The following is a 16,257-nucleotide window of genomic DNA, read 5'->3' as shown; positions in this document are numbered from 1 at the left end:
AGAAGACGCGTTACATTTGCAAAAATCTTTAAGAAAGGCAGTTAAAAAGATGACTGGAACAACATGGCAACTGTAATGACAATCCTTTGACATTTTATTTTTTAATCTTTTGACAGAACAGAATCTAAATCCAATGAAAATTCAAAAATAAATAATATAGACCAATATTATATTATGAAACAGTAAGGAAAAAATTACGTTGTAAGTGTACTAATTTTTTTAACCACAGTATAGTGCTATTAGTTTCCATAAATCCCAAGTACATATTACGCAGTGCGTTTGCAGTTAGACGTTTTTGTTTCGTAAGTAATTTTGGCAATAGGCCTTAAGCGTGTTTGTTTTTCATAAAGATATTTGTAATGCGATCAATTTCCTCTTGGACTTTGCTTCATTTCATCGTATACATACGATTTTCAGATGGCGACCAAAACTATTGCAAGTGCCACTGTGAGGGCTGTGAAGAAGCGATTGCTGCCTTCTCGTGCTGCCTTGGTGCTCACTCCCTCGGCAGTAAACAAGATCAAGGAAATAATGGCTAAAGAGGAGGCTAAAGGGTTCATCGGGCTGAAAGTTGGTGTCCGGCAGAGAGGTTGCAATGGTCTCTCCTACACACTGGATTATGCTAAGACTAAAGAGAAATTAGATGAAGAAGTGAAACAGGACGGAGTCACGATTATTATTGATAAGAAGGCACAGTTAACATTATTAGGTTTGTATAAAATGGTTTAACAATAAACTTGAGCTGCCATATTTGCCATCTAATCATAATTTAACATTTCCTCTAGTATTCTTAGGGTGGTATTCCATCAGTCCAATATCTTGGTGTAATGTCATTGCGTCTCACTCTCTCATTAAACAAAATGTAAGACAAAATACAAAACGAACAAAAAAATATTTATATTGCAGCAGCTTTTTCTGTGTATCCAGCAAGTGATAACCAGACATCGGATTCCGTGGGGCGAAACTTCTTGACAGCTAGGGACTTCCTACGTCGATAAACTCATTTATCGATACTAGTTCTATATACTAGTGACCGCCCCCAACATTGTGTGTTTTTCGTAACTATTGTTCTGAAGACCAGTATGAAATTCATACATAGCGTCTAAAATAATCGGTAGGTTACACATAGATAAGGCTAGTACCGATTGCATTATAAAATAGTTGATACCCATTATCTTAACCTCTTCAGATAATTAAATAGAAGTACCTTACCTACTTAGACACTCACTATGAAACAATACTTGTCAATGTCATCAGACACTGTCATTCTCATTTGTAAAGACGTGCTATTTATTACAGATTTTATATTTATGAGTGAAAATAAATATAGCCTCTTCAAAAAATAGAAGACTTGCTTAAAAAGCATCCTGAAATAATTAAACGCGGGTCTAAGTTACGCTGTAGCCAATGTCAAGTGACCTTTCATCGCAAAAATTATTCTCTTGCTAGGCACTTGAAAACCGGAAGACATACAAGTATTCAAGAAGAAAAATATAAATTCTACAAAGAGCTTACTATGTTCATGGTGGCCTGCAATATATCGTGGTATCAATTAGAAAATCCAAATTTTTATGGTTTTATTCAAAATTGCATTTCTGGACGATATGGGAAGTTTTCAGTGCCTTCGGAATCTACTATCAGAAAAAATTATCTTTCTCCAATTTATAATGAAACGTATCAACAAATTAGGAACGAAATTGGAAACAATTACATCTACGTGTCGGTAGATGAAACTACAAATTCTAACGGTGACCAAATTGCAAATGTTGTCATTGGCAAACTTTCTCACAGCACACCAAGTCGGCCGTATGTTATTGCAAGTAAATGTTTACAGCAGACAAATAATGAAACTATTGCAAATTTGATTATAACGTCCCTATCAAATTTTTGGTGCTGTGATTCAAATAGCGATAATTTCAAAAAAGTGCTATTGTTGGTGACTGACGCAGCACCTTATATGATAAAAATGGGTAAGAAACTGGATTCAGTTTTTCAAAATATGACTCACGTAACATGTGCAGCTCACGGATTAAATAGGGTTGCTGAGAAAGTTAGATATCTGTTTCCAAATGTTAATAACTTGATATCATCCGTCAAAAAAGTATTTTTGAAGTGTCCCAAGAGAATCAATGTATTTAAAAATATGTTACCAAATGTACCTCTACCGCCGCAACCAACCATTATAAGATGGGGCACATGGTTGCAAGCAGCAAACTATTACGCTAAATATTTTGAAGATATAAGACGAGTTCTGCATACATTTTCTGCATCAGATGGGAAAGCAGTTAAAATGGCCAAGGCTGCACTAAATAAATCTTCTCTTCAGGGTGAACTTAAATTTATTGCCGACAATCTAAATATCATTCAAGAGTCGATAAAGAAATTACAAGCAACAAATTTGTCTCTAGACTTTGGTGTGCGAATAGTGAAGAAGGTACAGTCTGCATTATCTAAAATATTTTTGGACAAAAAGGGGAAAATCGTATACGATAAATTTAAAAACGTTTTTTACAAAAACTCCGGGTACAACACAATGGAAAAAATCAATTTGTTATTAAAAGGTGAAGAGGTTACATTACAACCGATAAATAAACGAAATACCATTGATCACTTTATGAAATTTTGCTATGCTCCTATAACCTCCACAGAAATTGAAAAGTCTTTTAGCCACCTGAAATGGATTTTTCAGCCAAGACGGAGACGCTTAACGCCCGAAAATATGGAAAAAATTCTGGTAGTTTACTTTAACAACAATAGATGGGACAGTCATGAAGAAATAAATTGTGACGAGTAAACTTTTAAAAACGTTTTAAAAAAAGAAGAGGAAAATTTAGTTCTTATTTTATTATATAATACTCTTTTAATAAAAAAATATTTTATAAGCAAACCTTTGTGTGATCACTAGTATTTCGAACTAGTATCGATAAATGAGTTTATCGACGTAGGAAGTCCCTAGCTGTCAAGAAGTTTCGCCCCACGGAATCCGATGTCTGTAAATTACCTACCTAACCCTTATATTATAGCTAAGAACTGATGTAAAATTATAAATTTTGAAAGGCTTTATCTCGGAAAATATTAGATGTACAGAGACAATTCTAGTGTCTCATTGTAGCAAATATAGTCTACTTTAAAAACGCCCTAGGAAGTTACTATCAAAAACTACTACTTTAGGGTTATAATCATAGACTTACAATATATAGAGACGGGGTCTCAGCGAGCTGTCACTGTTGCCACTTTTGTTTAGTGTACGATTAACAATTTAACACCACCTTGCTGTAGCCATGTCGATAAAGTCATATCGATAAACTATCGACATTTCTTACAATTTTAATTTTACTTCAAAGGTTTGACGATATCTAAAATGAACAAAAACGCTTTTATTCTTTATTGTGGTTATCAGATCACAATTTTATCGTCACGCCCCAGCAGGGAACCAAGGCAAAGTTCAGATATTTAATTAAAATACATAAACACCTACTAAGATATGTGTTCCGCAATAATTGAAATATTTTATTATATTCTAATATCTTTATTATTCATTAGCATTTCAATTATGTATATGTTTAACAAAGATATTGAAGCTTCAATTAATTGCTATTTCGTTCCACTGTGTAGCATTTATCGATATATATATAACATGATTAAAATCGACTTTTCACATCCCTAAAAGAGCACACATACACGTTTTTACGCACACATACACAGCCTGGATGCATCAAAAAAGCCAACACTTGATTTGAAGTTTACCTTGTCAACAGTATGGTTGTCCTTTTTTGACAAATGGCATTTTAAAAGAGCGAGGAGAGAGAAATGATACTAGTTGCTGCGCCGTCAAAGAGAACAGAAAAGGTAGGGGCCTTGGTTATAATCGCCCAAATCTAAAAAAAAATGCGGTTTATTCAATTTTTGACAAAGTTATTCATTGGGCCAATATCATAAACAAGCCTGCAAAAAATCAGAACTACCGGATTTGACGCAAAATAGCCAGGTTAAAAAATTCGACAAAGTTACTGGATTATCGTGGCTACTTTTTTATATTTGCCGCTCTTTTGTACTGACGGAAAGAGGACGGAAATGGCTTGACAGATATACTCTGTCAAGCCATTTCCGTAATAATTAACATAATTAATACATTATACATATTTATATATATGTAATTATACATTGTACATATTTTTTTAGAATTGTTTTAAGAAATATTGATATGCAGACATCGGATTCCGTGGGGCGAAACTTCTTGACAGCTAGGGACTTCCTACGTCGATAAACTCATTTATCGATACTAGTTCGAAATACTAGTGATCACACAAAGGTTTGCTTATAAAATATTTTTTTATTAAAAGAGTATTATATAATAAAATAAGAACTAAATTTTCCTCTTCTTTTTTTAAAACGTTTTTAAAAGTTTACTCGTCACAATTTATTTCTTCATGACTGTCCCATCTATTGTTGTTAAAGTAAACTACCAGAATTTTTTCCATATTTTCGGGCGTTAAGCGTCTCCGTCTTGGCTGAAAAATCCATTTCAGGTGGCTAAAAGACTTTTCAATTTCTGTGGAGGTTATAGGAGCATAGCAAAATTTCATAAAGTGATCAATGGTATTTCGTTTATTTATCGGTTGTAATGTAACCTCTTCACCTTTTAATAACAAATTGATTTTTTCCATTGTGTTGTACCCGGAGTTTTTGTAAAAAACGTTTTTAAATTTATCGTATACGATTTTCCCCTTTTTGTCCAAAAATATTTTAGATAATGCAGACTGTACCTTCTTCACTATTCGCACACCAAAGTCTAGAGACAAATTTGTTGCTTGTAATTTCTTTATCGACTCTTGAATGATATTTAGATTGTCGGCAATAAATTTAAGTTCACCCTGAAGAGAAGATTTATTTAGTGCAGCCTTGGCCATTTTAACTGCTTTCCCATCTGATGCAGAAAATGTATGCAGAACTCGTCTTATATCTTCAAAATATTTAGCGTAATAGTTTGCTGCTTGCAACCATGTGCCCCATCTTATAATGGTTGGTTGCGGCGGTAGAGGTACATTTGGTAACATATTTTTAAATACATTGATTCTCTTGGGACACTTCAAAAATACTTTTTTGACGGATGATATCAAGTTATTAACATTTGGAAACAGATATCTAACTTTCTCAGCAACCCTATTTAATCCGTGAGCTGCACATGTTACGTGAGTCATATTTTGAAAAACTGAATCCAGTTTCTTACCCATTTTTATCATATAAGGTGCTGCGTCAGTCACCAACAATAGCACTTTTTTGAAATTATCGCTATTTGAATCACAGCACCAAAAATTTGATAGGGACGTTATAATCAAATTTGCAATAGTTTCATTATTTGTCTGCTGTAAACATTTACTTGCAATAACATACGGCCGACTTGGTGTGCTGTGAGAAAGTTTGCCAATGACAACATTTGCAATTTGGTCACCGTTAGAATTTGTAGTTTCATCTACCGACACGTAGATGTAATTGTTTCCAATTTCGTTCCTAATTTGTTGATACGTTTCATTATAAATTGGAGAAAGATAATTTTTTCTGATAGTAGATTCCGAAGGCACTGAAAACTTCCCATATCGTCCAGAAATGCAATTTTGAATAAAACCATAAAAATTTGGATTTTCTAATTGATACCACGATATATTGCAGGCCACCATGAACATAGTAAGCTCTTTGTAGAATTTATATTTTTCTTCTTGAATACTTGTATGTCTTCCGGTTTTCAAGTGCCTAGCAAGAGAATAATTTTTGCGATGAAAGGTCACTTGACATTGGCTACAGCGTAACTTAGACCCGCGTTTAATTATTTCAGGATGCTTTTTAAGCAAGTCTTCTATTTTTTGAAGAGGCTATATTTATTTTCACTCATAAATATAAAATCTGTAATAAATAGCACGTCTTTACAAATGAGAATGACAGTGTCTGATGACATTGACAAGTATTGTTTCATAGTGAGTGTCTAAGTAGGTAAGGTACTTCTATTTAATTATCTGAAGAGGTTAAGATAATGGGTATCAACTATTTTATAATGCAATCGGTACTAGCCTTATCTATGTGTAACCTACCGATTATTTTAGACGCTATGTATGAATTTCATACTGGTCTTCAGAACAATAGTTACGAAAAACACACAATGTTGGGGGCGGTCACTAGTATATAGAACTAGTATCGATAAATGAGTTTATCGACGTAGGAAGTCCCTAGCTGTCAAGAAGTTTCGCCCCACGGAATCCGATGTCTGGTGATAACACATAAAAAGCCACCTGTATTTCACTTAGCCCATATGTAATGTATCATTGCCCAACAAAATTAAATATGACAATGGTATAATAGTAAATGTTAATTTTTGACGGTTTCTTTAGGTCTTTCTTTAAATTAAAGCCTTTCAGTTACTTCAACATAATTAGGTTTAATGTTTTCAATTTTCCCATTTAAAATAAAAAAAAAATTAAAACTTAAGTGACATTTTTTTTTTCTTTCAGGAACTGAAATGGACTTTGTAGAGAATAAATTATCAGCAGAGTTTGTGTTTAACAACCCAAACATCAAGGGCACCTGTGGATGTGGAGAATCCTTTAGTATATAGAAAATACAACATAGGAAGGCATTCATGCCAATAGTAATAAATTAGACAAGTTACTCTATGCTGTTTCAAGTATGAATGCTAAGCACAATTAATTATATACATTGACCTGCCATATCCTATCTCTATCGCACGTGGCACACAGCAAGATTCATCACTGTGTGAGTGGCATTGGCCACTGTGCGAGCATACAGCAATATCATGCGCGCGCAACAGAAATAGCAAATGGCAGGTCAATGTATGAAATTATTTGTGCTTGGCATGCTTATTTTAACAATATTTTATCTCAATAACCATTTGACAGTCTTGAGTATACTGTATTCAATAGTAGCATATTAAAAAAAAAGATCTGTAATGAGTAGTCTATGTAGACAGCTTGACTAAGGATCAACACTTTAATATGTGCACATGCTATGCTACATTTACCAGCCAATTAGACAAATTTATCTTGCAAATATTGCATGCATATTGTGAGGGGTCATCCATTAATTACGTTACATGAATTTCTAGGTGTTTTGACCCCTCCCCCCCTCCTTGTCACACTTGGTCACATTTGGCAAACCCATCCCCCCCTAGTGTGACGTCACATTTTTTTCTACGAAATCGCCAAATCTAATTAAGTAAGTACCTAAGTATTATTAATATTTTATCAAAATATTTTTGGCGATATAAATATTAGTAATTTTATAACCCAAAACTGCTTAGGAAAGAAAATTAAACGAATAAAAACGATTATCGTTTTAAAAACTTGTTATTTAAATGTACAGCGAATAAAATAATTTAAATAAATTTTCGGTTACTGATGAAGTTAAAGTGACGTCACAAAGTTTGTGTCTCCCCCCTCCCCCATGTCACAATATGTCACACTTTCTTGACCCCCTCCCTCCCCCTAAACGTGTGATGTAATTAATGGATGACCCCTGAGCTTCAGTAAAGTTCGTAGATGTTGAAATTATAACTTAAAATCATGCCTATCTACATCTATTTGAGTTTATATCAGTACAGTATTCTCATTTACAGAACTCATAAACTACATTACATTATTATCTGAGGTCATGATTACTATCTTACTTAAATGGCAAAAAAAAATTGTGAGTGAAACCAACATAGTTGGCAATTCAATGTATATTTTTGTAATATACCTGTAAGTTATATGCTTAGCTGTAGTTAAATAAAGGATTTCTTTTAATTTATCTGATTTTTCTGAACTAATAAATAGATTGAACAATGAAAGTTTATTTTTGTCTAATCCATATTCTATGCCTGATACAGCAAGTTTTAACTTTAAGAAAGTTTTCGTGTCGATGCATAAGTAGGCCTAAGTTAGTTTTTGTCCAACAATCCCATTATCTACCCCAGTAATATCAATTCGTCAGTCAGTAAGAACCAGGAAAACTATACTCATCCTTTTCTTTTGGGTGCTAGTACTAGTGTAAGACAAAGATAAAATGATTCTCTCTGTCTATTATTGAAATGACAAACACCTATTTAGTCCTTTCCTATTTAGTTCTTATTAGTTCTTTGACAAACTATAACTATACTTCGTTTTTTTTAGCATTAGAAATTAGGTAAACAATCTTGATGTGTCTTTTAATTGAAAAACACATTTTAAAAATAAGTTACTGCAAATATGTAACAATTATGAATCTAATACGATCATTTATATTCTTCTGCTTTCATAAGTAATAGTTATTGATTTTTAAAAAGCGTTTTTCAATTAAAAGACGTGCCAAGATCGCTTACCTTCTTTGAAGTTCTTTCTAATGCTAAAAAAACGAACTTAAGTAATTTAACATATTAATACAGTAAAATTATACATTTTGCGTTTGCGTCAAATCCGGTAGTTCTGATTTTTTGCAGGCTTGTTTATGATGTTGGCCCAATGAATAATCCAAGTTTGTGACCTCGAGCGCCGAACGCAACTTTGTCAAAAATCGAATAAACCACATTTTTTTTTAGATTTCGGCGATTATTACCCTAAGTACTAGTTTTTGGTAGTAACTTCCTAGGGCGTTTTTAAAGTAGAATAAATTTGCTACAATAAGACACTAGAATTGTCTCTGTACATCTAATTATTTTCCGAGATAAAGCCTTTTAAAATTTTATAATTTTACATCAGTTCTTATCTATAATATAAGGGTTAGGTAGGTAATTTATATGGAATTCATCACGGCCACGTTCTACAAAATATTTATTTTCAATAAAAAAAATTTTTTTTTTCAAAAAGGGCACTCATACATTTTTTATGGAATATAAATATTTTGTAGAGCGTGGCGGTGATGAATTTTATATAAATTACCTACCTAACCCTTATATTATAGCTAAGAACTGATGTAAAATTATAAAATTTTAAAAGGCTTTATCTCGGAAAATATTAGATGTACAGAGACAATTCTAGTGTCTTATTGTAGCAAATTTAGTCTACTTTAAAAACGCCCTAAGAAGTTACTACCAAAAACTAGTACTTAGGGTTATAATCGCCGAAATCTAAAAAAAATTGCGGTTTATTCGATTTTTGACAAAGTTGCGTTCGGCGCTCGAGGTCACAAACTTGGATTATTCATTGGGCCAACACTTGGAGGATATAACCAACGGAGACGCCATCTCTAAAATTTTCGGTACAAAATAGTCTGCCGTTTTTTGCGGGGGAGGGGCACATCAAATGTATAGGTACGTCATGTCAGATAAACGTCAGTCCATACATATGGTTGACATGAGGTTGACCATTGGCCGCCTATTTTCGACAGAGGGGAACGCCTGTTAATGGCGGCTCCATGGCCAACATCATAAACAAGCCTGCAAAAAATCAGAACTACCGGATTTGACGCAAAATAGCCAGGTTATAAAATTCGACAAATTTACTGGATTATATAGTGTACGTACTGGTACGTACTCTGTGTCTAATAGACTGCTAATAGGTATGTACGATCTACTCTACCATCTAAATTTTTTCACATGAATGAACAAATGGTTTGGTTTTTTTTTGTGACCTCGACGACGAACGCTACGCGTGGCTCAGGTGCAAAGAACTTCCAATATTTAATGTAGTTTAAGGTGGATGTCTAGGGATGGGATGCCGATTATCAGCCAAAAGATGGCGTCACTGTGCACGAATTGTGGATTTTCACTATTTCTCCCAAAATACAAAGTTTCATAAGATGTGTTGATATGTGCGAAAACTATAAAAAATACTACATCCAAATCGAGACATGTTCAACTCAACATTGTCTCATTTCGTTATTACCGGAATCCAACTGCAAAATATTGCAATTTCTTGCATTCACGCACACTTACATACCTAAAGTCAGTGTCAAATGTCAGTAGATTTGGAATGTTACAATAAAGTATCCTAGAGGGCGCAGTGCAGCGCATGAAATTTTATTTTTTGTAAAAACAATTTAGAATTTAAATTCTTATTTGTGACATTGACAAGTAACTTGGAACCAACTGGAATTTTGAAACGTAAATTGTCATGTGCTTGTGGCACCCACAACATCTGTTTTGAATAAATTTAAGCTAGTTACAATGATTCTGGGTTCAAATCACGACGGTGCTTATTTTTTTTGTTTTTTATTTTTATTTTATGAAAAGTTTTATAATTTATATATTGTTATTCTTATTATCAATTGAAAATGACGCAAATTATATTAGGTACCTAAAATTAAAAAAACGCTTTTAACGTTACCTTAGTAGTAACGTAACACTACTAAGCTGGCGTGTGAGTCACATTGTTGGGGAAGAAATGAGAAACAGAAAAAATCAAAATATATCGTTCTTTAAACACAATAAAATATTGTGATTATGATGGGATGTGAACTCGTTCATTTAAGTATACCTTATATATTGTTGTACATAATTATAATTATGTTTCCTTACGTTTATACAGCAGTCAGCCTTACTTTCTGTACCTATCGTAAATATCGTAGTCATTGTTGGTCAGTCCTAAAAACTATACCTAAAAAAACGAACTATAAAGTAAGTAAGTATACCTTTACCTACATTTTATTGAAATTATACATAGTTACCATTTTACATAAACACCTAATGTTCTATCTAGATAGGTTTTTAGAAAATGCAATGCTAAAGGATATTGAGAGCATTTCCACGCTGGATGACTATATGGTCAGCCTTTCCACCTTTTCTAATATATATATACCAATTAAAACTAATTTAGAGTTAAAATAAATACTATACATTATATTATTATTTAGAAAAACAGTACTTAACCGTTTTAGTTAAGTTTTTAAAATGTACCTCCAACTTTTCCGTCCCCGTTGTCTAAGAGAACTAAGAGCCCGACCCGACAACCACGGAGACTACGCCATCGGAACGTTGGAACTCGGAGGTAAATTTTAAAAACTTAATTATACGCGATTAGGTAAGTCCCGTTTGATAATGATTAAAAATCGTAAAATAATCATGTGATAAAAAATAAGGTCATAAAAAGCCAAAAAAATGAAATAAAATAAATACAAAAAGAAATGAGTCTTTGTTCGTGGTTTGAACCCTGTCATGCTGTTCAACTTATTAGACTTATACTCATTAGCTAAAAGCCACTAGACCGTTTGACCATAGTAGACCCGGGCGAAATATGCCTTCTTATTTAAGTAAGTAACCCATTACTGTCAAAAATATCAAGTTTGAATTGATTTGAAATATAATTTTTCATTGTCGAATTATTGACATCCAAACGTTGCGAGCATGTTGCCCTTTAAACCAATTGGCAACGTCGCGCGGGGAAACCTTCTATAAATGTATGTCCTTTTATATTTTGTTATTTATGAATTTATGACGATTCTTCTAATACTTATGTTGCAAATTGATTAAATTATCGAGAGAAAAATGCTAATGCAAAGAAAACAAGAAATATCCGTTTCATTTCGCATGCTATGAAAGACGGTCATTGTTGTTGTAAAAGGTGTGCAGGAAATGATAGGGTAGACCGGGGGCAATAGTACCATTTTTTGGATAATGGTTCCTAGTTCAGAATGTATAGGAGTTGAACCAAAACTGTACGTACCTACATATGAAATAGTAGGTTATTGATTTACGTATTTTTGAGGGTAATTGTTGTTAACGGTAAGAATATGGTAGAAAATCCCGTTTTTGGTCAATGATTCCTTGTGTTACAATTAGGGCTTGCAATATCGGATGGTCTCCAATTCCGGAACTGATTTTCGATATTGGATTCGAATTCCGGAATTCCGGAACTGGTTCCGGAATTAGGGGTTATCGTATTTTACTTATTTTTTTTTGTAAAATCCAACAAAAAATGTGAAATTCTGATACTTTACGTTTATTAAAGTTAATATTGTGCGTGCGTTATGACAAGTCACACCGCTTGCTTGAGGTGTTTTTTTTTTTCCAATTCATAAATAAATGTACGTTTACGTGTCTGATGAGCGAATGCTCTTTAAGGAACCTTAAACTAACATATCTCATAGTAAGATAATCGCTACTCACAATTATGACAAGTGTAACTCAATTCCTGGCCCCTATTTCACCAAGCCGACAGTGACATATGTCGAGTGTCAATTGCCAAGTGACAGGTGACAAGTGACAATTTAGTAGACTGTTTTTGTATAGAAATGCTTATAAACTTGACACGCCTTTAGTTACAATTGTCAATCTTTCATGTAATGACAATGATTTGATGAATCAAGAGTAGTTTTTATAAGTCGACATGTTTGTCAATTTGTCGGTAATTCTTGACATGAAATCGGAGCTGTGTCAGGCTTAGGTGACAATTGTAGTGTTTTCGTTGTTAGCAAACCCCGTTATTGGCAAACGTTGGCAAAACAAACTTTGTACCCTAAATTCGCCTTTAGGGTACAAATAAAAATCGCTTTTAAATTCTTCTTAACAAGCATGAAATCATAATAACACTATAAATAGTAATTGTTGCCTACGAAGGCGTTTAGTACTTCAACATTTAGGATTTGGAATAAGTTTCAGTATAGTTTTGATTGAGTTGGGGACAGGTAGCGAAATTAGGTATGTTTAGGTAAATAGGTAGGTATTGTTTTTTTTATAATTTACTTGGGCGAAGTTGGGCACTAACGGTAAAGTTAGGGTTTTGGTTAGAAAATGAATCTACGCGAAAGTAACAGAGGTGACATTCTTATACAAGGGAATACATAAAGTAGGTAAGAATAGATTTCTACTTTGACGTCACTGCACTTGCATTTGCAGAAAAAATAACTTAAAAGTAACAAAAAAATAATGCTTTCACGCCTTGTCAACAAATAATGTAGGTACGCTGCATTAGGTGGGATTGGGATCTCAATCAATATCATGTTAGTGATGACAACACGGTACACAGAAAGCAATTAACGATATCTTGTCAAGAATTGACAAATATATCGACTAGTAAAAATTACCCTTGTTTCACAAAATAATTGTCATTAAATTTAAGATGGACAATTGTACCAAAATACCTGTCATGTTTATATGAAATTCTATACAAAACAATCTACAAAATTGTCACCTGTCACTTGTCAATTGTCACTCGACATATGTCACTGACAAATGTCGGTGTGGTAAAACAGAGGTCTGTCATTTTTTGACAATTGCCATACCTGTCGTAGTTGGTGAAATAGGGCCCTGGTCAGTACACTCTTCATGAGCCCACAATTGACAATTATCACATTGCACCCATGTTTCATTGGATCTGCTTATACTATAAGGCTCACCACAGACTAGGCAATAGTATTCTTCTACAGAATCCTCCTTGTCGTTGAATATTTTTTCCTTTTCCGGTCCCTTTCCCCTTGTCTATTACCTTGCCTTTTCCCTTCCCTTTTGCTTTTTCCGTCTCATATTTTTCCTTTATTTTTGGTTTCTCCTAATGCTTTTTTAATATTTTTGGTAACGTTGTTAAGGAGTCGTTTGTACCGTGGTGTCAATTGTAACGGTACAATTGTCCCCGGCTCACATAGTTACTAATGCCCCCGAGTACCCAAAATTACATAAAGTACTTATATTTCAATTCCTTTACCTAACTCATCCCCATACTGTCCCACAAAAGAAACTTTGATAACTAACTAATCATAATCTAATACCAATCTAACTCTAGGATTATTTGGTTTTGAATAATATGACAAAATATTTCTCGTAAATACTTACTTTGATCACTCGAAAACAAAAATGGTCTCCGCGCACCTCCGTTCCGCGTCGCAGCGAGCGGCCGACTAGTGTAGTGTAGTAGACCCATGCATTAATTTCTCAGTCGATGAAATTTTGCTTGGTTATTGTATAGTATGAGCCGAAACTAACATATAAATATCCAAAAAAAAACCACTCCTAAGTTAGGTATTTATACGTAAAAATACAAATCTGTTTATATATTGAACCGAGTAATTCCTCCGTCCAAAATTATTTTACCAAATAAGTTATTTGTATCAGTATCTGATACTAGAAAAAAATCTACAACTTTTGTCAAACATGAGAATATTTTTTTTACGATAATTCCTTTTTTGGCGCTCATTTTCATCGGAAAATTGCTCTGCCATTTTTTCCTTCTTATATGATCTTAGAATATAATTTGGCGTAGTGGGTAAGAAAATCCAAAAAAAATGCATACCCAAGTTTATGTATTTTAGAACTATAAAAAACTGAGAGTGGAAAATTTCTCAGCCTGATTTCTTTTTTAATATATACTAAGTAGTCACGTATATACTTAAATCCAAAATATCCAAAAGAACTGTCATCCCTTGTACACCCCGCTCCTATACACTGCTCCCGATATGTTTAGTTTTGAATACGCTCGTTATTTTTTTGGATGTTTTTATAGTTGAATGGAAAGAAAACTGTGAACTTAATTCAATAAATAAAATGGATAGAGAAATTTTCCACAGCGAGTAAAAAGGCAATTTCTGAAAAAAAGTATAGTTACATGGTAAATTTTTTAGATTTTCAATTTGTATGTATAAATCGGCAATAAAATGGCATTCCAGTGAAAAAATTAGACTGAGCAATTTTCCGGTCCAAGCCACGCCAAAAAAATATATTTTGTTAATATTGGTATTTCTGCGGGGATTTTTTTTTGATATTTCATATATTGTTGCAATACGTTACATGAACATGTCCGGAGAAGAAAGTTTAAACGGAGCAATTTTCCTTAAAAAGATATTAACGATTTAAGACTTTAGGTATTTACTTAAATACTATTATTATTGTTCTTTGGAAATTTATACAATACTTTTTATTTATTGATACTTTATCATACTGTAAAGCTTTTTCTGGCTGAGGAATTACTGCGGGGTCCACTACCTTTATTTACTACACTAAGTGAGCGGGTCCAGACAAGTATTGGGCTTTATCGTATATACCCACATATTCATATTTCGTTGTAATTGTGAAGATAATAACGATGGTACTATTGCCCCGTGGTACTATTGCACCCGGTTTACCCTACGTTTCTGCACTAGATCAGTTTAGGTTCCAATTCCAAGTACGATTTTATTATTCTTTTTACAATAAGGAATTGAAATTTGGGTATAAATGGATGTATAACAATTTCCATTCTGATATTTGACTCCCCATTCCATAAATAACGATATTACTTTTGGCCAAATTGTTAATTGAAAGTACCTACTCTCAAAAATACCTAGTATAAAAATGTATTTAAAAAACACATGCATTTTACTTTCCTTATATGCGAAATGAAAAGTAGAGTGTTTTAACTCGGGTGAAAGGCAACATTTTTGAAAAAAATTTCAACAAGAAATGATCACTTGGTTAATAATCTACTAATGTTATTGTTATGCACAAGTAGAACATATAGAATCTTGTTTATTTACAAGAAGATGACATTTTTTTCCACATACCTATATATTTTTGAGAAAAATATAGCTAGGTATTTTAGTTTAAAAATCATTGTTACAATAAATATAGGCTTTTCCAGCGAACATTTATATTTCTGCCGAACCGAAAGCAGAATTCACAAGGCTTTTCGGTGGACGACCGCTACGCGAATGATTGTTTGGACTGACCTTTCTATTAAATGTATAGTTATATAAATGTATTTTATTGTGTAATAATCATAATAATTATTAAGTTATATTAAATCTGGGAATGAAATTATATCAGAAAGGAGACTCTTAAATGAGTATACTCGTAACATGCTTTGTGCATTAAATATATCTCCCTCTATTGAGTGAAAATAAAACAAAATACACAGGTAATCTGTGTTGCGGTTTTAAAGTGCCATCTGTTACACCTTTGATAAATTAAAAATGATTGCTTGTCAAATGAAGTCGCCATGTAGAATTACACCTACACTATAAGCATCACTCACACAAACAAGCAATGGGGCAAATTTTTACCAATATTCAAAGGCTTTTTTCTTAATAATTTTAATCAAAATCTAGTATTTTTTTACGTTCTGCGAAGACAGAAATATATATACTACCCAAACATTACATATACAAGTGAAGAAACCCTATATAATAGGAGCTAGGGTGCCAAGAAAGTTGTATGAAAATCGAGCAAGGAGAACCACCTTAAAATGCAAAGTTTTTGTATAAATATGTCATAATATTTAAATTTTATTACAACAATCAATATCTAAGCAGACAACAACATTTATCTTTGAACGTAGATTTTTCTGGAAATACTAGATTATGAACGCGTCCATGAGTGTACAGTACAAA

The 16,257-nt window shown here is 33.1% G+C and overlaps 1 protein-coding gene across 2 annotated transcripts; it reads left to right on the top strand.

Moving 5' to 3' along the window:
* The first annotated feature begins 84 nt into the window (after positions 1-84).
* LOC134666080 (iron-sulfur cluster assembly 1 homolog, mitochondrial) lies at positions 85-7,837 on the top strand. 2 transcript variants are annotated; one of them, XR_010098449.1, is made up of 4 exons: positions 85-201; positions 418-709; positions 6,504-7,097; positions 7,548-7,837. XR_010098449.1 is itself a non-coding variant. In XM_063523196.1 (3 exons), exons 2-3 carry the CDS (start codon positions 418-420, stop codon positions 6,605-6,607), a joined length of 396 nt encoding a protein of 131 aa, XP_063379266.1. In that variant the 5' UTR covers positions 85-201; the 3' UTR covers positions 6,608-7,837. The 2 variants fall into 2 exon arrangements, 1 of the variants encoding a protein (XP_063379266.1); XM_063523196.1 differs by having other exon boundaries at positions 6,504-7,837.
* The last annotated feature ends 8,420 nt before the right edge of the window (positions 7,838-16,257 follow it).

The sequence above is a fragment of the Cydia fagiglandana genome, chromosome 7 (genome assembly GCF_963556715.1).
Source record: "Cydia fagiglandana chromosome 7, ilCydFagi1.1, whole genome shotgun sequence".
Taxonomy (NCBI): domain Eukaryota; kingdom Metazoa; phylum Arthropoda; class Insecta; order Lepidoptera; family Tortricidae; genus Cydia; species Cydia fagiglandana.
Note: the sequence above shows the minus strand (reverse complement) of the source record. Positions and strands in the feature narration are given on the sequence as shown.

Coding starts and splice junctions, on each gene's coding strand:
- LOC134666080 (XM_063523196.1), top strand. CDS start 418: ATGGCGACCAAAACTATTGCAAGTGCCACTGTGAGGGCTGTGAAGAAG. Junction 710..6,503: donor GGCACAGTTAACATTATTAG/GTTTGTATAAAA, acceptor TTTTTCTTTCAG/GAACTGAAATGGACTTTGTA.